This window comes from Diceros bicornis, chromosome 21, assembly GCF_020826845.1.
Source record: "Diceros bicornis minor isolate mBicDic1 chromosome 21, mDicBic1.mat.cur, whole genome shotgun sequence".
In the NCBI taxonomy this organism is placed as follows: Eukaryota; Metazoa; Chordata; class Mammalia; order Perissodactyla; family Rhinocerotidae; genus Diceros; species Diceros bicornis.
In genome coordinates, this window is record NC_080760.1 from 57,361,130 (window position 1) to 57,383,729 (window position 22,600).

Genomic DNA, 22,600 nt, shown 5'->3' on the forward strand with positions numbered 1-22,600 from the left:
CATGCTGAGGCCGCGTCCCACATACAGCAACTAGAAGGATGTGCAACTATGACATACAACTATCTACTGGGGCTTTGGGGAAAAAAAAAAGGAGGAGGATTGGCAATAGATGTTAGCTCAGAGCCCCTCCTCCTCAGCAAAGAGGATTAGCATGGATGTTAGCTCAGGGCTGATCTTCCTCACAAAAAAAAAAAAGAGTTGAGAGAAAAAAATCATTTCTCCAAGGCTAGAGGGCATGACATTTCTCCCCAAGTTAACAAGGTGAGACGGCTAGTGTGGTGAACTCGGCTCTCGCAGCACCAGAGCGGCCAGAGGTGATCGCAAACACATGGGCCAGCTGTGTGCCAGGAAGCTTTATTTGGTCACACGGAAATTTGATTTCAATATGATTTTCAAATGTCACAAAAGTCTTGTTTTTTTTCCCTCAACATTTAAAAATGTAAAAATCACTCTTAGCTCTTAGGCCTGTTAAAAGGTAAACTGAGGCATATTAAAACCCTGAAGTGTGTTTGAGCAGACGTGGACTGGAACCAGCAGCACCAAACCGAACGTGGTCAGGAGCGCTGTGTCAACAGGAGCTGGGAGGGGCCTCTATAGAGAAGACGCAGAAGCAGAGCAAGGAAACCGACTGGCTGTAGCTCAAGCAGTCGCCTCATTGGGGAAAGCCTCCTTGGCTGTTGGTGATTGGCTGTTTCCAAATTGCATTGTCTCTGATATGAATGCATTTACAGGAAGTGACTCTGGCTTAGGTTTCGGTCTGCTCACATGGGTACCGAGCCATTAGGGCCACCAGTCTAATGGCCTGGGTTTGATTACTTTAACAGGCTGCACAAGAGCAGGCAGCAGACTGCATCTGGCCCACAGGCCATAGTTTGCCAGCCCCTGATCTAGAACCCTGTCAGTCCACAGGGTTCAGGTGCTGGAGGGATTGAAGGGTGAAGCCTTGGGCCCCTTTTTGGCCAGCCTGTGGTTGCTGTTAGGGGAAAGAAGGCAGCATTAAGCCCAGGGTGGAATCTGGGGGAGTCCATATAACCTTCCACGGCTTTGTCTCGTCATCACCTGGGAAGTGGCTGGGAGATGATTCCCTTCTGAGGACGGCGCATTCAGTGACCAAGTTGCCTTCCTACAGCATGTGGGCTGGGAGGCGGCGAGGGAGGTGGGTTCGTTTGGAGAAGCCCTGTCAGCACACAACAGCACCAGGTGCCAGAGATAGCAGGAGTGTGGCGTGTCCAACCAGGACTGTGACTCTTGGCTCCTTGTTGGGTGACCCACAGAGCCTGGAATATTTACAGCCCATTCAGATAGGGCCCACCCCTGTCCAGACCTGAAGGTGGTGACCATCTAGTTGAGCACAGCAGCCAAGGTGGGGGACATCATGTCCATAATCTCTGCAGTTTACACAAGTTCCTGGCCCTCTGGTCTTGACCCTTCTGGACACAAGTTCTGGGTGGACGAGGGGACAGCTGGAGACACTTCCGTGTACTGAACTGGGCACAGATTTCACGGCGTCCTGGCACCTGGGGAGGGAAGGTGCAGGTGCAGGTTGGGGGACAACCTTCATCCCCAGAACCACACTGCAGCCAGAGAACACGTGACACGTGCGCCTGGCTTAGCAGCTGCGCCGGCAACCAGGCTGACCTACTGCAGGGCTGAGATCCCTGTCCACGTGCTGGAAACAACTCCCATGGACTCGACCGTCCTGAACTCTGCTGTTCCCAATGCCACCAAAAAGCTCTGGAAACTCCCAGTGCAAACAAGGGGCCAGCACTTGTTTCACCTGATACAAATCTGTAACCTACTCTGGGGCTGTGCCACGCATGATCAAGGCTGCAATGTCTCGGGGATCTGCCCATGGGCTCAACCAAAACCCAGGGTGATGGTGACCCAAATAAGTGTTGCAACAAATTCTGAAGTGACCCGTCCCCCTCTGGTTACCTGCCTATATGTGCAAGAAATGGGCTTCTCCATCTGAAGTGGGGGGGGGGGGTCACTGGGGCCCAGATACTGCCCCTGTGATTACTGGCAATGACACCAAAGATCGGCAGGTCCTGAGTGGGTGGTACTGGGTGGTAGCCCATCTGAGTAAGACTCCTGGTCCTCTGGAATTGTTCAGCTGGTGGGTCCAGGACCTTGGGGCAGGGCTGGGGTCAATACTGCAGGCCGGCCTCATCTGGAGGCCTTAATTAGATGCTCTGTGAGACAAAGAGATCCCAGCCTGTCTGTCAGATTCACCAGAGTGGCTGACGGAGTGGCCGACCCATGTGAAAACTCAAGTTCTGGCAAGAAAGCCTCCGGGCACAGGGCCGAGTGCTGGGAGAGGTAACCTCCCCGCATGTTCTTACCCGCGAGTGCAAGAGCACCAAGTGGCCCTGACCACTCTTCACCGGGGCCGTTTCTCAAGGCTGTGTTGGCAGGAAACCCTGAGGGATGAGGTAAAGGCCCCACCCTGCCAGCTCCCAACAGAGCGAGCAGGCCTGCTCACTGCTCACTATCAACGTGGTGACTCCCCAAGCTGTTTCTTGGCAACACACACGCAGTGTACACGGCACCACTGGGGCCGTCACCCTGTGGGACTTGGGAACCGACGTGACCACGCCAACATGCCGACTCCTGCTCAGCAGTCTCCGTCTCCAGCCAACCTCCGTGCAAAGGCACCAGGCTCACCTGCCGGCTCACAGACCCTCCCAGCTGGCAGTTTGCATGGCAGGAGTTCTGAGGAAGTGTGGTAAGCAGCAGTCAACAGTGCACACCCTGGCCTCTGCGTGATCTGCCGGGCTGCGAGAAGACGCTCCCGCAGTGCTGAGGCCCAGGCCCACACGCTCGGTGTGGCTGGAGACACAGGCTCGGGGTCTGCAGTGGGAGGAGCAGGGGTGTGATGCAAGCGGCTGCTTGTACTCGCCTGGTGAGAGGAGTTCTTTTACACAGCTTAACTCTTGTAACCACCCCATGACAACGCTGAGAGAGGCAGACAGGCTCTGGATCTCGGGGAGGGCAAGCAGCACCCCACAGTTACAGAGCAGGTCCCCAGGCCCAGGTGCTGTTTCTGGAGGGCCCGTGCACGTCCACCCTTGAGGAACGGCAGTCACGCTGACCGGCTTCTCCGCAGAGGCCAGCACCCGGGTGCTCTGGCCTTGCATGGCTGCATCCCTGGGGTGCTCTGACGGGGGATGCGATTTAACGAAAAGGAGTCAGTGAAGAAGGCACGACGGAATTCTCCGCACGCCTATTCTGGACTTCCACTAACATGAGCTAACACATCCTGACCACTGAAGCCAGGCTGAGAAACTGGTGCTTAAAGGAGGACATTCTGGGTAAGTCCTTTCCACCTGCTCGTCTGGCAGAGCTCACCAGGCTTTTCTCATCCACAGGACCTGGGGCCTCCCCTCGGTGAACTCAGAACTCTGCACACATGTACCCTGACGCGAGGGACACAGGCTTCATGGAACAGGACAAAGTCAAACATTCCAGCAAATGAACATACACTTTGTATTATCTCTGGATATTCTCAAGAGAGCAATTCTGAATCTTTCCCAATGTTCTAAATCTTTCTCATTATAAATGATCCCATATAAAATAAGTAAGTTAAGGCTGTAGGTTTATTCACATTTATACAGAATTACAAAGGTCTATCCCATGTGAATTTTCTGATGCTGAGTCAGCCTTGAGCTCCGATTAAAGGCTTTGCCACATTCATTACATTTATAAGGTTTCTCTCCAGTATGAATTCTCTGATGTATAATTAGATGTGAGCGCCATCTGAATATTTTCTCACATTCATTACATTTATGCAGTTTCTTTACAGTATTAGTTTTTTTACGGCTCACGGGGGCAGAACCTTCCAGGGTATTCCCATATTCATGATACCACTGGGCTCGAGTGTGTATTCTCTGGTGCTCAATAAGATAGGAACTCCGACTGAAGGCTTTCCCACACTCACTACATCCATAGGGCTTCACTCCAGCATGAATTATCTGGTGCTGGAAAAGGGTGGAGTTCTGACTGAAGGCTTTCCCACACTCACTGCATTTGTAGGGTCTCTCCCCTGTGTGGACCCTCTGATGTATGGTGAGCTGTGTGCTCATGCTGAAAGCTTTCCCACACTCGAGGCACTCGTAGGGCTTCTCTCCCTTATGGATTCTCTGATGGTAAATGAGGCTGGAGCTCTGGCTGAAGGCCTTTCCACAGTCACTACACTCATAGGGTTTCTCTCCAGTGTGAATTCTCTGGTGCTGAATCAGGTGTGAACCCTGGACAAAGCCTTTCCCACACTCATCACATTTAAATGGTTTTTCTCCAGTGTGAGTCCTCTGGTGGCGAATAAGCCGGGAGCTACAACCGAAGGCTTTTGCACACTTGTTGCACTTGTAAGGCTTCTCTCCAGTGTGAGTCAGCTGATGCTGGCTGAGGCGAGAGACCCACCTGAAAGCCTTCCCACACTCATCGCACTTAAACGGCTTCTCTGCAGCATGGATCCTCTGATGGGCAATAAGACTGGGACTATCCAGGGTTCTTGGGGCTTGGGGTTTCTCTCCAGCGTGCATCCGCTGGTGCTGAGAGAGGGTTGAGCTCTGGCTGAAGGCCTTCCCACACTCCTGGCATGGGTAGGGCCTCTCTCCAGTGTGAGTCCTCTGGTGTCTGACCAGCTGCGACTGCTGGCTGAAGCCCTTCCCACACTCCCGGCAGCCATAGGGCCTCTCTCCCGTGTGGACCCTCTGATGGTGGATGAGGCTGGAGCTCTGACCAAAGGCTTTTCCACATTCCTCGCACCTGTAGGGCTTCTCTCCAGTATGAATTCTTTGATGCTGAATAAGTTTTGAGCTCAGGCGAAAGGCTTTTCCACACTCAGTGCATTTGAATGGCTTCTCTCCAGTGTGGATTCTCTGATGCTGATTAAGCTGTGAGCACAATCGGAAGACTTTCCCACATTCCTCACATTCATATGGCTTCTCTCCATGGCAGTTACTTTGATGTTTCCCCTGTAAGCAATCAGATACTTTTTTTTGGCACTCGTGACATCTGCTAGGTCTCTTCTGTGTGCTGATTTCCTGATGCAGAGCAACACTGGAAGCAGATCTGAAGCTCCTGCCACACATGTCACATCTTCGGGATGCCCCTTCTGCAGTACTGCCCTGACTTTTACCCGGCTGACAACGCAGGCCACCACTGCTCCCCAGCTCGCCACGTCCCTGGGCGTCCTCCTTGGCAAAGGTCTTCCTGGGAGTCACGGTCCCTGTGTTTAAGCGGTTTCTCTGGAAGAGGAAGCCTGGCTTCCTCTCTGACCAGACCTCAGAATCAGAGGCGTCTCCAATGCCAGGACTCTGTGGGGGGATTCTGACCCTCACCGCACGGGATTCCGCTCTCAGAACGTCCACGTCCTCACAGGCCTGCTCACTATCAGTCCTAATTGTGGAATCTGGAAAGACAGAAAATGAAACGCTCCTTATCCCTGTGTTCAGAGAAAGGATGAGATGGGCGTGGGGTTCAGAGCATCCCCGGGAACTGAGCTCCCTCCCAGGATGGCCTCCGCCAAGCACCGACACACCCCACTTGGGAAGACGCCACAAGAAGTCGACACCTGTGACAGCTCTCAAAATTTCATTTCATTCATACTTTTTACTTCATGCATTCCTTCAACTACTGTGTACTTGGCAGAGGGCTAAGAACCACCCACCTACACGGGGGATACACAGCAGAGAGGCTCATGCCACAGGGAACTGGTACAAGGAAAAACCCACGAAGAAGCCAAGTGAGCCTGAGAGGGTGGGAAGTGCAGTGAGAGGCAGGATTAGGCTGAGAGGTCAGAGGCTCCTGGGTCCAGAGGAGGTAGAGAATGAGGAAAGAGGGATTTACAACTATGAACAGAGGGATGGGTAAGTACTGAGAAAGGTGAGGCAGAAGAGCTGCTGAGGGGGTACAAGGGTTAGCCTGAGAGGGCTGGGCATCATGGGTTTCTGAGCGGGACCCCAGGCCTGAACTCTGCTTCCTCCAGCTACTGCCAAGCCACTCCCTCTGACTTGCGCCTGACCCTGTCCCATGCTAGTCTGCCCCATGGCTTCCAAGGGGCCACACCCACTGGCCCAGACTGACTTCCCCTTCCCTTTGGTTTCTGGAAGGTCCGCCTACTCCTGCCTGGCCCCCATGAGGCCTTCCTGACGTCCACTTTCCTTCTGGACTCTACAAATAAGTGTCGGCCTGCTTCCTACCCTGCAATCCCAGAGAGCACCTTTGCTGAAGTCAGACAACCTCCCTGGTGTCCATGATCACAATCAGGGTCACAACCAGCTTCATAACCAGTGTTACAACCAGCATCACAACCAAATCATAACCACCATCACAAGCAGTTTCATAACCACCTTCATAACCAGGGTCATAACCAGCTTCATAACCAGCATCATAACTAACCTCATAACCAGGTTTATAACCAGCAATACAACTAGAATCATACCCACGTCACAACCAGTTTCATAACCAACTTCAAAACCAGCATCATAACCAATTTCATAACCAGAATCATAACCAGCCCGTTTCTACCCCACAGTGAAACCCAAGGGCCCAGATACAGGGCTACTGCTAGCCCCCAGCATCAGCGCCATCTCCAGCTACAGTGATCTACATCTCCGTCAGTCCTGGGGTGTGGAAGGGGCCACCGTGCACAAGCATCTTCTATGAACAAGGAACAGTTCCTGGTCATTCCTCAATCAGTCTTTACAACAACCCAATGAGGTCAGTAGTGGAATCGCCACCCCACAGATAAGGATCTTGTGGCTCAGAGAGGTTAAGCAACTTGCCCATTGTCACACAGCTAATGAGAGGTTCAGGAATGGACCCAGGTCTGTTCTCCAAATCCACGCTCTTTCAACCTCTCCGTGCCCTCAAGACACAGGACATCTCCCGCCTGGTCTTCGCCACACAGTCACACCACCTTGCAAACCTGCTCCTTCAGCAGGGCGGGAGCAGCCACACAGTACCGCTCTCCTCTGCCTCCCACTGGAACGCACAGGCCCTACAGGCGGCCACGAAAGCACGGTGGAGATGCCTGCCTGCCGAGCCAGCCATGAGCCCAGGACCCGGCTGCACAAGAGAAAGAAAGCAAATGCCACATGAAGCAGGACGAGGACGCCACAGACCGCCTACCCGCTCTGGAGTCGGCCTCCCCCTGGTTCCCTGTAACTTGGTCTGCAGGAGGCTGGGTGACATTATGAGGTTCTCACCTCCCTACACGGCCCTGCCTTCCATGGCCCACAGCCTCCTGTCTGGATCAGCTCACCACACGCTCCCTCCCTCCAGGCCCACATCACACCTCACGAAGCACAGCCCATCTCTTCCTGCCCCACTTACCAGCGACAGCCTCCTCTGACAAAGACCCTCTCCCGACAAGCCCAGCTCTTCTCGACCAGGCCTGCAAGGATGAAATACTCAAGGCCATGTCCCTAGGATGACCCAGCCCCCCTAAAGCACCTGCCTGAGAAAACTCAAGGCCTCTAGAAGAACCTACTGCTTGCCCCAGTCACACCTGAGGATAGGCCATCTCCCGACTGTGGGAAGGTAGGTCCCAACTTCCACAAGTGCTAGGCGGGTCACCTGGACCGGCCCCAGCCTGCTGTTGTAACCTGTCCCTCCCCTGGCTCTGCAGCCCCACTTGCCTCCACCTGCCTCGGGCACCTCTGAACACAGACACTGAGTTAGCCCACGCTGGACTCTTCCCCACTGCAGCCATTACTATGGGCTGAAATCTGTCCTCACCACTTTAACTAGTGTCTGGCTGTTTATCTACAATGCTGCCCACAAGGCCCCTCGGGGACCCGTGACTGAGGCCCAGGGTTCCTCTCCTTTCCCTGGAGCATGAAAGCCCTTCTGTACGAGCTCTGGGTAACCTCTGAGAAGATGCACATACTGAAAAACAGAGCCTCATTCTGGAGGTGGTTTTCCCTCCAAGAAGGGATGTGTATTCCTGCTGGCTGACAGGCACCAAGGCCACTAGCAACAGGGGTGGCTGTGATGGAGGGTGGGGCCACAGCCACAGGCCCTGCCTTCTCCCGCCACCCTGCACCAGCCAGGCATAAGTAACACCTCTGGGCATGTACATTTTTCTGGCATGTTCCCACGTCCATCTCCGAGGCTGGCCTCCTGCCCTGTGTGCTCAGAAACGTGAGCAGCTCTAGTCTCATCACAGGGATGTTCTCTGTTGTCACCTTGTAACCATAAAAACCGTTTGCTGCACACAAACCCGTTGCACTACCTAACTCTGCCAACTCTGGCTGGCTCTTCTCCATGGTGCCCTCTTTGAAGTCTCCCCCAACCTTGGAAATATTTAATCGGGGGCTGGGTTTTAACTGGGCCAGGCTATAGCTTCACCTTCCTCCCAGGAAGGATCAGAAAGGGGCCTGAACAAGAAGGCAGGGCCCTCAGTTATGGAGCCAAGGATGCCAGGGGCAGGGTGTGGGGTCAAGGCTCCCAACACTCCGGCCCACACTTTCGCCACCGTCCTCACAGTGGTGTGTGTGAAGAGGCCTCAGACTCGGTGACCCGTTTCCAGGAGGCCCTTCCAGGCAGGAAGAGCACCCCTGAACTGTCACAATGCTGAGTCTCCCGATTGCTTCCCGACAGCCCCAGAGACCACCACGTGGGGGCCAGGCCCAGCCCTGTTGCAGCAGTGACTATGGGACACTGAGGCTGGCAAGAAGGAGGACTTCCTTTCTTTGGTCAGGACGCAGGCAACCCAGCTCCCTGACCTAACTGGGTGACGTGTCTGCCAGGGAGGCTCAGCCAAGGCTGGAGGTGATGGCATCACTCCAAGAGGGCCCCATGGGAGCCAACGCTGTGAGGGGGCAGGTGCCCCTGTCATGGGCTGACTGTGCCCGAGAGATGTGCTTAACCTCCAACCCCAGGACTTTAGAATACGACCTTATTTGTAAAAAGGATTTGCTGAGATAGAGTTAGTTAAGACGAGGTCATGCAGGAGTAGGGTGGGCCCTAATCCAATATGCTGGTCCCTTGTGAGAAGACAGAGACACAAGGACAAGGCCGTGTGACAGAGGATTGGAGTGATGCAGCCACAAGCCCCCAGGAACGCCTGGGGCCAGAGAAGCTGCAAGAGGCAGGAAGGGCCCTCTCCTACAGGTTTCAGAGGGGACACGACCCTGCCGATGCCTGGATTTCAGACCTCTGGCCCCCAAAGGTCTCACAAGAGACCTCTGTCTCTCTTGTGAGACAACAAGTCTGTTGTTTTAAGCCTCCAGTTTGTGCTGCTTTGCTACAGCAGCCCAGGAAACTAACACCGCCTGGAGCCTGATCTGAGAGGCTGGGGTCACCCAGGGCCCTGATGAGCTCTAGAGGGAGCTGCTAGGGGGCTGGGGCGGGCCATCAGGGAAAGCTGATGTTCACCTGAGAGGCTGCTCAAAGCCAAGCTTAGTGCCTCCCTCGGATCCACATGTTTGTACCTTTGCTCAGTAAGAGTATTAATAAAATTAGAAACTGAACAAAATGTGGCGGAAAAACAAACTTTGTTTTTGTCATAACGAAAAGGTGTTTTGTGTCCTTGCCTTTCTGTAGTCCCGTTTCTCCCGAGGCAGCCCCACGGCTGGTCTATGCTTCCGTCAACGGGCCCACCCCATGGCCTCATGGCAGCCCAGCAAACCTGCATGGTTGGTCCCTGGGGTCCGCCTCCAGCCTGCCACCTTGCTGGGCGTAGGTTTTCTGAACCCCTCCTCACCCCTGCATCTGGAAGCTTCTCTGCCACAGGCCTGAGTCTCACCCGTCTGGGAGGTCCTTGGCACCTCTCTCCCCTCTGCTCCCTGCAGGTCGAGGACCCATGGCTCCTGCCCCTGCTCCAGCCGGGAGATCAGCTCAGGCTTGAAGACCAGGAATCCTGCTGTGGGGACGGCAGAGAATGAGATGGTGTCAGCGTGACTGGGAGCACACAGCTCAGCCCCCTGGTTTCTAGGAGTAAAGGGGTGAGGGCTGGGGTGCAGGCAGAGCCTGTGAAGGGAGCATCAGGGGGTGAGAGTCTGGGCAGTGGCCCTCTCTGTCCAGATCTGTCCAGCTCCTGAGGCTGGACAGCAATGGATGCCTGGACTCCCAGCCTGTCCCCATCTGCAGCAGGGCCAGGATCCCCAGGGTACCCTGTCACCAAAGAGTCTGCAAAGAACTGGCCGGCTCTATCCTGCAGAGAAAGAAGCCAGGCACTGCCAGCACTTCCCTCGGCAGAGACGTGCCGTCCCTCAGTGCAGAGGGCAGGGACACTTCCAGAGCCAGGGTGCCTAAGGAACAAGACAAGAGCAACAACAAAAATAAACCAACGAATGAAACGGATTTCAAACCAGAAGGTGCTAAGGTGCAAACCTCACGCGGTCACCCCCAGCCTCATGACCTTGTGTGAAGCCCTGGGGGCTTCGGCAGACTGGTGAGCGGTGCAGACCTGTGGCGCCCACCTAACACCCGCCTTTGGGGGCCACCAGCCCCCATGCTGGGGGCCGGCTGCGTGCTCCCAGCCCGTCCAGGGCCCTCTGGTTGGTGCTTCCCTCCAGCTTCCGGCCATGGGGTGGAGAAGGGCCGGCAGAAAGACCCGAGGTCGCAGGCCTCAGGTGCAGGCAGGAAGCACATGGAACGCTCACGTGGAATGCTCAGAGAAACATCCTTGGGCCAGCCATGAAGGGAGTCACGGCAGTCCACAGGCTGCACGTCCAACAAAATACGACTGAACGTGAAGGCCATCATGACAGCCAGCTCAAAACCACTGGCTACTGGACACTAAACAATGAAATACTAAGAGGCAACTGTATTTACAAGAAGTCAAAATTTGTAGGATGCAGCTGAAGCAGTACTCAAAGATAAAATTTTACCTTTTTAAATACACTGACTACAAATAAAAATGGTTAAACACAAATAAGGTAAATATTAAATTCAAGAATTTGAGAACAAAACAACACAGCAAACCCAAAAAAATAAAAAGGAAGAAAATAGTAAAGGTGGGGCAGGATTCAATGAAATAGAGAACAAAGACCTAACAACCTCCACCCACCCCACCAAAGATCAGCAAAACTGAAAGCTGCTTCTCTGAAAAGATGAATTACAAGTCTTGTGGCAAAATCCATCAAGGTCAAAAGCGAAAAGACACCACCAAGAAATAAAATAAAGAAGGGAAACAACCACAAACAGAGATTAAAAATAAAAAGAGTACTATGAACAAATACATGCTAAAAAAATTGAAAATCTAAATGAATCAATCAATTTGTAGAAAAACTAGAAATGACGAAATTAGCACAGGAGGAAATCCACCAGCTTGATAACCATTAAGTATTAAAGAAAGTATGCTAATGGGAGGCCTCCCTCCCCAAGGGCCCAAGGCCCAGACGCTTTTACAGGTGAGTTCTACCAAAATCGTGGAGGTTCAATTAATTCCATCTATGTAAATTCATCCAGAAATTTAAAAAGATAGCAAAAGCTGCCCAGCTCATTTTATGAAACTTCTATGCCAAATGCCATTTGCCAAAAAATGCCAAAACTATATAATTCACAAAAAGAAACATAAGTCCATTTCGCTTATTAACAGGGATGCAAAAATCCAAGATACAATACTAGTTAGCTGAGTCCAAAAGGGTATCAAAATTTATATGTAAATATCATGATTTAAGTAAGGTTTATTCCAGGAATACAAAAAATGTCAATGTAATTTACTACAGTAATAGACTAAAGAAAAAAAATCATGAGTACCTCAATTGACACAGAAAAAGAATTCACAACTTGATACACTTATTTATAATTAAAAACAAAACTCCTTAGCCAACTACTTCTGTTCTTAATTAGATCCATTCCCTTTAAAATCAGGAACAAAACAGGCCTGCACTCGGCAGTCCTGTCTAACACAGCCCCGGTGCTCTGGGCACTGCTACAGGTCAGGATACATGGGGGCAGGGAGAGAAAATACTAAACTCTCACCTGCAGGCCCCTCCTCCTGGAACACAACAAGGAGTTCAACTAAGCTGCCAAATACAAGATCAACCCTCCAAAACCAACAGCATTTCTGCACAACAGCAATAACCAGCTAAAAATATAGTCACATAAAAAAGATACATTCACAAATCAGCCAAAACCCAGACCACTCTGGAGAAAATTCCAGAACTCTAATAAAGGACGCAGAAGGTAGGTGGAATAAATGGAGACACATTCCATTGTCTTGGATGGGAACAGTTAACATCAGAAAGATGTTAGCCCTCTTCATAGTATCCACAAATACAAAGCACTCCCAAGAAAAATTCCAGTGCAATTTTTAAGGAATGCAAACTTATTCTAAATTTATCTGAAACAATTATCCTATTACCCATGAGTAGGTAAGTGAAATTTTAAAAAGAATAAAAAGAAAACAACCAACCAAACAGTGGCGAGCTGGCTCATAAGAGACCGAGGAAGAGGCCAGGGTCAGAAACACACCATTGCGGGGCCGGCCCCGTGGCTTGGTGGTTAGGTGTGCGTGCTCCACTGCTGGCAGCCCAAGCCCGGATCCTGGGCGCGCACTGACGCACCGCTTGTCCAGCCACACTGAGGCGGCGTTCCACATACAGCAACTAGAGGGATGGGCAATTATGACATACCACTATCTACTGAGGCTTTGGGGAGAAAAAGGGACAAAAAGGGAGGAGGATTGGCAATAGATGTTAGCTCAGGGCCGGTCGGTCTTCCTGAGCAAAAACAGGAGGATTGGCATGGATGTTAGCTCAGGGCTGATCTTCCTCAAAAAAAAAAAGAAACACACCATTGCACACAAGAAAAAGGTGGTTCCACAAATCCACGGGAAAAGATGGATTGTTTAGCGGATGATGCTGGGGAAATGGCTCAGTGTGGACAAAAATAAAACAAGATTCTTACTTAACTCTGCACACAAACGTGGAGCTCAGATCTAAATGAGAAAGATAAACTATAAAATCCACAGGAGAGGGCCGACCCCGTGGCTTAGCAGTTAAGTGGCGGCTCGGGTTCAGATCCTGGGCACGCACCAACGCACCACTTGTCCGGCCATGCTGAGGCCGCATCCCACATACAGCAACTAGCAGGATGTGCAACTATGACATACAACTATCTACTGGGGCTTTGGGGAAAAAAAAAAAGGAGGAGGATTGGCAATGATGTTAGCTCAGAGCTGGTCTTCCTCAGCAAAAAGAGGAGGATTAGCATGGATGTTAGCTCAGGGCTGATCTTCCTCACAAATACAAAATAAAATCCACAGGAGAAAATGCAGGCGATGACCTCAGAGCAGGAAAGAACTTTTAAATAAAACTTCAAAGGGACAACCCATAAGGCAAAAACTGACAGATTTAATTACATTAAAACCCGACCTCACAAAGTTAACAAACAAAAGAAATGGGAAAAGATGCTGACAAAGCACAAACCTACAGGGAATATGATGTACTCTAAACTTGGGCCACATCATCCGTCGGGTGGTGGCAGTGACTTGCCATTGTGCCTATGCGCACAAAAACTGGGCCACAGCTACTGAGACCAACATCACTTCAGCGGAGTCATTGGCAACACATGCTGAATTTCACTGCTCTCCACCCCATCTTCGAAAAGATTATCCTGTGACTTGACACTGAAGCAAGAAGTTAGCATAGGAGCAGAAGGCCCTGGAAAAGAGCAGCAGGGCGTACCTTTGACACGGGAGAAGCAAAGCGTTTGTCACCGGAGCACTGACTGCAATTCAGTCACCTGCACGTGTACACAACAGACCTGAGAAAGGAGGATGGGCACAGCGATGGGGCCGTCTGGTTTGTCACCAGATCCACACGGAAGGAATAGCTGCCAAATGCTGGCCAAGAAAGCGCGAGCATCAGCCTCGTTGAAGAAAACTTCAGCGACTTAAGAAAGGCTGCATCACCCACATTCTTGATGGCCCACAGGACGCCATCAGGTCAAAGTGTGGACGTGGAAACCAAGCCAGAGTGATTAACCAGAGGACATGAGGTGACATGAAAAATACCCAAGCCCATTTACTCCATGTGTTCTTCTCTTTCTGTTTCAGTGACACATGCTAAACCATGTCTAAATGAGTCTAAGAGCACTCTTAAAAAGTAAAATAAAAATTTAAATGATAAGAAAAAATTGTGTTGCAGTATAACCAGCAGCCTTCTACCTCTTAATGGTACATAAAATAATGACGTTTCACAACACACTGCATTTTAGATTCGATGAAATCTAATACAAGAAACAATAAACACCTTTGATCAATAGGGCCCAGCACCCCCAGTAGACGACGGGCCAAGGCTCTGAGAAGAGCCTGTACTGAAAAAACTCTTAACACAAGTGAAAAGACACTCAGGGTCAGCAGGAATCAGAGAAATGCAGGCTCAAACCATGACAGGCTCTCACCATCTGTCAAGCTGGGCCCTGCCAGGCTGGCTTGGACAGAGGGGTACAGGCCTGGGCCAGCACGCTGAGAGGCACCTAGCTGACCACCTCACCCCTGCCTACCCCACTCCTGGACCCCAGCCCAGACACTCTCTCGCTGGTCCAGGGTGCTCACGTGCCGTGGGGCTGGAGACGGAGGGAGCCAATGCAGCGAGGGGTCATACACCCCTTCCATAAAGGTGCATTCCAAGTAACAGGGCACATCTTGCAAGAACACAAACAAAACACAGACGGACATGAAGTGCCCTAGAGTGGCTGCCTCTGGTGGTCGGGGGGATGAGAGAAGATGACTGCCAGCAGGGCAGGAGGGGCAAGGGGCACCCTGAGGGTATCCACAAGCGGCCCCCAGGGCATCACTGCAGCCCTGGCTCTGCCAGGCAACCATTTCCTTAGACCCCACGAGCCAATAATTTCCCTTTTATTGTCTGAGCTATTTCTAGTTTGGATTCTGTGTCTTAAAACAAGTTAATCTATTAGCTCAAGCAAAAACACTACTTTATTAGCTCCCAGAATTCCCTCTACCCCGTGAGGATGGAGTCATGTGACATGTGCAAAGCTCGGAGCCTGCCTGGCTCACTGTGACCTCTCCCGGGGTCAGCTCTGACCCACAAGGACTCACAGGCCCAAGACCCCACTTAGCCTGAGAGGGCCTGACCTCTGACAGAGGCCTGGCGAGGTGGGTGCTGACTGAGGACACAGGGGGAGGGGGTCCCGAGGTGCAGCCTCACCTAGTCCAGCCACACTGCTGTGGTTTTCCAGCATCACCTCCTTGTAGAGGGCCCTCTGGCCAGGGTCCAGACACTGCCACTCTTCCCGTGAGAAGTGCACGGCCACATCACCAAATGTCACAGCCTCCTGAAAGGACACACACCAGCACCCCAGGGACCCCTGGGTGCCAGCCCCACTCTGGTGCCGTCTCACGGTGTGTCTCAGGCACAGGCACCACAGGGTTGGGCGAGGCAGTCACCAGGCCCCTCTGGCTCTACATCGACGGGAGGGGCAGTATCCAGGAGGGGGAGGGACCCAAACCACGGTGACCTACAACCCTCCCCCCTTGAGAGCCTCGGGGGCCCCAGCCTGGGCAGGAGTTTGTTCACTACCTTGGGGACGGGCATGCCTGAGCCTGGCAAGGGCCACAGTGAGGGGCGAGGCAGGGTTGAGGCCCAGGCTCAGTGGGCAGGGCGGGTGCCCAAGGGAGGAGGTGGGGGCCCTCACAGGACCAGTGAGGGGAGGCAGTCAGACTCCTACCATGAGGCTCGGTGGGTGGGCATCCACGTGTCCTGGCCAAGAGACCTGCTGGCAGTTATGAAAGAGTCAGAGATCAGAGTGCGGGAGGCCCCCACCCCCGACTCCCAGGCTAGTTGAGGAGGTACTGTGTTTTCCGATCCTTCACCTTCAACTCCAGATGTTCTCTGGCAGAGACAGAGAGCGGGGCCCAAGTGGCTATGGCACTTGAGTATCTGCCCCCCCAGAGCTTTGTTCATCTCTCAGTATGTGGTGTGTGTGAATCACTCCACAGACACATAGGGGGTGGTTGCCACGTGTGGCAGGTACTCAGCTGAGCACTAAGGATGCAGCAGTGAACAACGCACAAGGCCTCTGCCTTCGTGAAGCATAGTCTAGTGGACGAGTTAAATAACCACACAAATAAACGCAAAATTGCAACCGTGAAAGCGCTGGAGTACAAGAAACTTTGAAAGCATTTAAATTAGGAAACTCTGACTTAGTCTGACAGGTCATCTCCTTGAGATGATCGAGGTGGGGAGGCCACTCCAGGCAACAGGAACAGCATGTGCAAAAGGCCTGAGGCAGAAAGGAATGGGGCTGAATGAGCCAGTGGGGCTGGATCACAGCCTGCAAGGGGAAGATGGTGTGACTGGAGATTAGAGTAGACAAGGGCCAGAATGATGGATTATAGGGAAAAGAGGAGAGGATGCAGGAACCCCTTTCCCGCGTACATCAACTTGGCCCCCTCCCCAGACATCTCCCAGGAGGTCAGAATAACTGGGCTTCCTAGGGGAGCTTTTTGGCTCAGAAAGCGGCTTGTGGGTGGAAGCCCCAGGCCGTGGGCACAGCGAGGCTGATAAAGCCAGCAGCGACCACTCTCAGATGGGCCCTCACCTGGGCCTGGCCAGGAGGAGCGCAGCTGGCAGCGCTGGACCCCCGGTCCCCGGTAGAGAAGAGCAGGCCTGAGCGGGACCCAGGTCTCAGAGAAGGCGAACAGCCGACCTCGCCCAAGGCCAGCCCTTTTTGCCACTGTCACTACGTCCAGGTCTTCCAGAGGCATAAGTAAGGGAAAGGAGGCCCTGGAAGGGGGTGGTGATGCAGGAATGGGAGTCTGGACCGCCTGGAGTTGGCCTAAACCAGGCGGAAAAGCCCCGGGGGAGCCTGCGGGCCTCGGCCAAACGCCTCCCGCCCCCACGAGCCACGGCGGCTGCAGCTCGAGCACCTCCCCCGCCAGGCGCCCGCGGCCTCTCCAAGCCGCCCGCGCTTCCCCAAAGAGAAGCGCAGGAGCGCGGGGCCCGCAGTGTCGGAAGCGGGAGGACGCGGGGCCGGCTACAACCACTCCGCCGAGGACAAACCCCCCAGAGCGCCCACCCGTCGGGCCGACTCACCCTCACCGAGCACCGCCCGAGGCTCCGCACGCGCGGCGACGCCGGAAACGGGGCTCGGAGCGCGCGCCCGCTCCTGCCCGTATACTTCCGGCCGTTCTGGGCGGCTGGGAGGCTCGGCTGTCTCGGTGGTTCCCAGCCCAGCCACCAGGGCGCCGGGGAGGGGCGGGGCCCGAGCGTGAGGGAAAGGAGAGAGCCTGGGGAGGGCGTGGCCGGAGCCCAGGGAAGGGACCCGGCCAGAGTCCCGGGAGGCGGAGGCCCCGCAGGCAACAGGGCAGAGCGGAACCAGGCACAACCGGCGGAAAGCCGGAGGGTCGCCCGGCCCCGGCCCGGCGCACCTCGGGTCACCAGTCTAAGGGCGCTGTCCCCGCACTGAGTGTGCCGGGCGTCTCTGCAGCAGAACGCACCATCCCAGGCCGTGGCCCCGGCTGGGGGTCCGTGTGGAAAGAGCGGGCGGTCCGCGCCGACCACCGCAGGGCCGGGGCGCCGAAGCCGAGAGCTGAGGACAGTGCGGACCATCCAGGAGCAGAGAGGCCCAGGCGAGGGTCGTATACCCGGACCCCAGGCGGAGGGCGGCGCGCTCCGAGGTCAGGCCCAGGCTTCCCCTCGCGCGCCCCCGCCCCTCCCCAGCTTCATGCGGACCCGGGGCCGTCTGTGCCGGGTGTTCCCCCAGATCCTCGCTCTGCCCTGCCCGTGGCGGCGGGCTCACCCCCGCTTCCTTAGGACTCGGCGGGAGCCTCACCTCGGCGGCCCAGCTCCTGAAGACTCGGGGAGGACGCTCCTGCGTCTTCGGGAGCCTCCGCGTCCCCGGCGCCTCCGACCTCTGCACCAGCCGGGGTGCGCTCTGCGCCGGGCCTGAGCCGCGTTCACACGGTCAGCCCGGCGGCGGGAAGGGCGGGGCAGAGGGAGCGCAGATCTCTTTGTCGGGAGGGCCCTGACACCCGACTGGTCGATGACCAGATCCCGGGGTTCCTGACACAGCCGCAGTGAAATCTGGCGCAAACCAAAGACAGGAAGTGAGCGGAGTCAATTCCCAGACAACCCTCCTGGGGTCCTAGGGGAGGTTAGGGTTCAGGCGTCCGCACCCCAGTCCCACAATCCTCACTGAGCCCCGAGCCCACAGAGCAAACGGACCGTTCACAGCCAGGGGCCTGAACGGTCCCTCAAATGGTCACAGCGCCCCTTCTCTGGGCCAGCTCAGATTGCTTTCTAGCTCTTTACAGCCTGGGATTGGGATTCCAAGCTGTAAATGTTCCCAGGGAAAAGCCCAGCTTAAAAATTACTTTCCAGGAGATGCATTTCCAAGGGCACTTTCTGTATCCTAGTAGATGGCCCAGAGCGATAATACTTTCAACACACGGGAGCAGACAGAGACCCTCCCCAGGCCATCACCATCCCTGGGCACTCAGGACTCAGTGTGTGTGTTTTGTTTTGTTTTTTTTAATAATTTTATTTATTTTTTTCCCCCAAAGCCCCAGTAGATAGTTGTATGTCATAGATGCACATCCTTCTAGTTGCTGTACGTACGTGGGACGCAGCCTCAGCATGGCCAGAGAAGCGGTGCGTCGGTGCGCCCCGGGGATCCGAACCCTGGGCCGCCAGTAGTGGAGGGCGCGCACTTAACCACTAAGCCATGGGGCCGGCCCTCACAGTGTGTTAAAATGTGCCTGGGGTTTGTTTTAATCAGGTTGGTAAGACACGCAGACTCAGAAATGATTGTGATGAAGGAAGACATTTATACTCACGGTCCCTAGAAACAGGAGGCAGGACGCACCACGCAGGGCCACGGAGGAAGGGCCACGGAGGAAGCACCAGTCGGTCGGGAGGCAGAACAGGGGAGGGGAGAGCATGGCCCAGAGCCTTTATTGGGATTTTCGCAGGAAGGAGTGGGCGAGGCAGGGCAGGTACACTAAGTAAGTTTAGGATTGGATAGTTTGAATAATTTCAGCGGGCTCCAGGCTGCAGGTGTATCTCTAGTTGTCCGATACCTGGCCCCTGGGGTGATTTAGGGCAGGGGAATATTGGCCTGGTGTGTGCAAGTTTGACAAGGAGATGGTTGGTGGTGTGGGCTCTGAACTGGTTGGTGTGTATCAAAGCCTTGCTCTAAGGGGTCATTTGCCATCTCTAGAAATGCCTTTTGGATCCAGCCCTGCTCAGCTCAAAAGCTGGTGGGAGGAACCAGGAGACCCCAGGGCCCTGGACAGAAGCAGAAGTTCCCTGAGCCCCTCAGGGAAATGTTACCTGAGGAGGTCAGGGGCTGGGAATCGTGAGAGCGAAAGGAGGTAGATGTCGAGGGGGCCTGAGGAAGTGGGTCACAGGAGCTCCGGGTGGCAGAGCCTGTGCCTAGCACAGAGAAGCCTCATCACCACCCTTCCTGGGCTCTCTGTGGCTTCAGGTGCTTCCTGAGGCCCCACCTCCTGCTCCTGTCTGACTCGTGTCCTGTACTTGACTTTTCTCCTTCTCAGACCTGAGTCCCTTGAAGGCAGAGCCTGTGATGTTTTCGTCCTCTCTCTCTGTCTTCTATGCTCAACAAAGCCTACACATGCTCAATAGAAAATTGTTTGAAAGACCGACTAACCTCTGAGTCAGGAAAGTTATTTTTCTTTAAAGGAAAATAAAAGCTGAAATATAGGATTTCCAGAAATGAAACAGATTTCCTTCACTCAGAATGAAAGTTCAAGCTTAATCAGAATGGAACCCAAATATGGAAAAATATGGCTGAAGTGGGATTCAGAGATGCACCTTTTACAAAACCCACTTTACCAGATGTCACTAATACTTTAGGGTTCTTTTCCAAGAGGAAAGCTGCTTCCTGTTAGTGTCCATTTGAATACTGCAAGTTAAAAAATGTCAGGGCTCACATCCATTAAGATGGCTACTATCAAGAAAACAACAAGTGTTGGCGAGGATGTCGAGAAATTGGAACCCTTGTGCACTACTGGTAGGAATGTAAGATGGAAATTCCTCAAAAAATTAAACATAGTTTTAGCATATGACCCAGCAATTCCACTTCTGGGTGTAGACCCAAAAGAACTGAAAGCAGGACCTGGAAGAGATATTTGTGCACCATTTTCATAGCAGCATATTCACAATAGCCAAGAGGTGGAGGCAACCCAAGTGTCATCTATGGATGATGGATAAACGTTCATTATATAATATTACTTAACCTTAAAAGAGAAATTCTGTCACATGCTACAACATGGATGAACCTTGAGGACATCATTGTAAGTGAAATATGCCAGTCACAAAAGAACAGGGGCCAGCCCAGTGGCGTAGCGGTTAAGTGTGCATGCTCTACTTTGGTGGCCCAGGGTTCGAGGGTTCTGATCCCAGGCTCAGACCCACGCACTGCTTATCAAGCCATGCTGTGGTGGTGTCCAACGTATAAAGTAGAGGAAGATGAGAACGGATGTTAGCCCAGGGCCAATCTTCCTCAGCAAAAAAAGAGGATTGGCAACAGATGTTAGCTCAGGGCTAATCTTCCTCACCACAACAAAACAAAACACAAAAGAACAAATACTGTATGATTCCACTTCTATGAGGTATCTAGAGTAGTCAAATTCGTAGAGACAGAAAGTAGAATTGGGGGGGGGGGGTGCCAGGAGCTGGGAGAAGGGGGATGAGGAGTCAGTGTTTAATGGGGACAGAGTGTCAATTTTGCAAGATGAAAAAAGCTATGGGGCTGGATGGTGGTGATGGCTGCACAACAATACGAATGTACTTAACACCAAACTGTACACTTAAAAATTAAGATGGTAAATATTATGTGTATTTTACCACAATAAAAAAAAAATTCGGAAAGAACGGGGCTGAAAACTGACTTTCTTTGCATTTGGAAAAAAGGGCACCTCTTAGCTTAGTGAGAAAACTACATTTTACAAATATTTCAGGGATTTGCTAACATATTTTCAAATTCAGAAGGAAATCCCCTTTATGCTCATGCCAGTGAGCTGAGGATAAACTCAAAGTGAAAACACAAAGGCCCTGTCATGTATGTTTGCTGGACAATTCCAGAATATTCAGTTCTGCTTCAGGAGATAAGAACAACAAATGAGGAGGGTGGATGAAATGGAAGCAGGTGGCTGGTGAGACAGGTTCAACGCAGATGACAGAACCTGTGTGCTGACCCGGGACAGGGCGGAGCAGACAAACAGCTGTCTGTCAACAGAAGGGGAGGGTGGACTAAGGGGGCCCCAAACACATCCCCCAAACATCCACGAGGGAAAGGAGTCCCTGCCTTCTGTCCCTCTGAGGCCTCCGAAACGCAGATAAAATCTGGAGCAGCTCCCCACCTGGTTGGCGGCCTGGCGCCATGGCCTGTGCCTGCCTCGGTGTGCCTGAGCCACAGAGGGTGTTGGCTCCAGGCGCTTCTCTGCCTCACTTGCCCTCAGTGCTCATCCTTGCAACTCCATCGTGAGGCAGGAGTCAGGAACGCCTGGGATCCAGCATCGTCCGGATACCACAACATTGAGCATCGCCTCCTGCCTCTGCAGGACCTTTCTGTGGCCCTCTGACACCATTCTCCCTTTAAGTGCCGGGCTCTCCAAGGCCCTCCCTGCCCCCCTCTCACGCTCCCGTGGTGAATTAACCAAAACCCTCAGCCACATCAGACACTCTCCACAGAGCTCCACACCCAGGGACCAGCTGCCGCCTGGATGCCCCCACTCACACCCAGCATGCACCAATCCCACCTCTCAAATGCCCTCCAGACCTCCAGGTGGCCTGGCCTTTGTCACCAGGTTTCCCGAGCCAGAGCCCTGGGAGTGGGCGTGACTCCCGGCCCTGCACTGTCACCAATACTCCTCATTCCTCCTGGGTGCCTCGGCTCACCTCCTGCCGGCTGGCCTCCAGGCATCAGCAGCATCCACCAGGCACCTTTGTGGGGTGGTACCCTTCCAGCTCCCCTTGTCCCTGGCCCAGCCACTGTTGGGATCAAGGTCTCTCCATGTCCACTCTGCTCCCCTCGCTGGGGCTGTCACTAGCCTGCTTGACATCATCTTGGGCTGAAGTCCTTAGTGGCTCCCTTGGCTCCACACGCCTTTCCCCACTCTCTTCGCTTTGTTAGGCCCCTCTGGCCATGTCCTGCCTGTTCTTTCTCTGGCTGTGGGCACAGAGTCCCCAGGTGGAAACATGACCCAGCTTCCCCTGCAGCCAGAAGTTGATACCGAACCAAGTGGGCTCACCTCCTGGTGAGTTAAATGAGACTCTACCAGTGGAAGTTGTCTCACAAAGTAAAGTGTATTTGTAGCAAATAGCAGGCCATGAGGAATCATTTCCAAAGTCATGGCATCCCCGGAGAAAGGGAAGCAGGAACTTTTATTTGGTTCGGGAATGAGAGAGAGGAGAGTACACTGCAGATTATGGTAATGAGGCTTAATGTCCTCCTGAAGAGACCTTCGCATTAACTCTTGTAGGCAGGCTTGGTTAGCTTCAGGGTGGTTGCTGGTTGTGTCTCCTTAACATAAAAAAACAACTTGGGAAAACAGTTAAATGCTTCCAAACCCACCTTGAGTTCCTCAAGGCACTAGTCAGTGACAAAGTGACTTGTGAACTTCCCAGTGTCCCCTTCCCCTGCTCCCGACTGCCCA

The 22,600-nt window shown here is 53.3% G+C and overlaps 1 protein-coding gene across 8 annotated transcripts; it reads right to left on the minus strand.

Annotated features, from left to right (window-relative positions):
- Window positions 1-333: 333 nt before the first annotated feature.
- ZNF7 (zinc finger protein 7) lies at window positions 334-17,879 on the minus strand. 8 transcript variants are annotated; one of them, XM_058565200.1, is made up of 5 exons: window positions 17,722-17,879; window positions 15,649-15,693; window positions 15,129-15,288; window positions 9,755-9,871; window positions 334-5,413 (listed from the first exon to the last, which is right to left on the minus strand). In XM_058565200.1, the coding sequence occupies exons 2-5, from the start codon at window positions 15,649-15,651 to the stop codon at window positions 3,627-3,629; spliced, it is 2,067 nt and encodes a 688-aa protein (XP_058421183.1). In that variant the 5' UTR covers window positions 15,652-15,693; window positions 17,722-17,879; the 3' UTR covers window positions 334-3,626. The 8 variants fall into 8 exon arrangements, with proteins under 8 accessions (XP_058421183.1, XP_058421182.1, XP_058421181.1 ...); XM_058565199.1 differs by having other exon boundaries at window positions 15,649-15,696; XM_058565198.1 differs by having other exon boundaries at window positions 15,129-15,255; window positions 17,722-17,878.
- Window positions 17,880-22,600: the final 4,721 nt, after the last annotated feature.

Excerpts from the sequence above, each read along its gene's own strand:
- ZNF7 (XM_058565193.1), bottom strand. The coding sequence starts at position 17,531 with ATGGTCCGCACTGTCCTCAGCTCTCGGCTTCGGCGCCCCGGCCCTGCG. Across the intron at positions 15,694-17,015 it reads TCGGGCGGTGCTCGGTGAGG|GTCTCTTGGCCAGGACACGT; the intron begins GTGAGTCGGCCC and ends AACTGCCAGCAG. Across the intron at positions 5,414-9,754 it reads GCCAAGGACCTCCCAGACGG|ATTCCACAATTAGGACTGAT; the intron begins GTGAGACTCAGG and ends CTGTCTTTCCAG.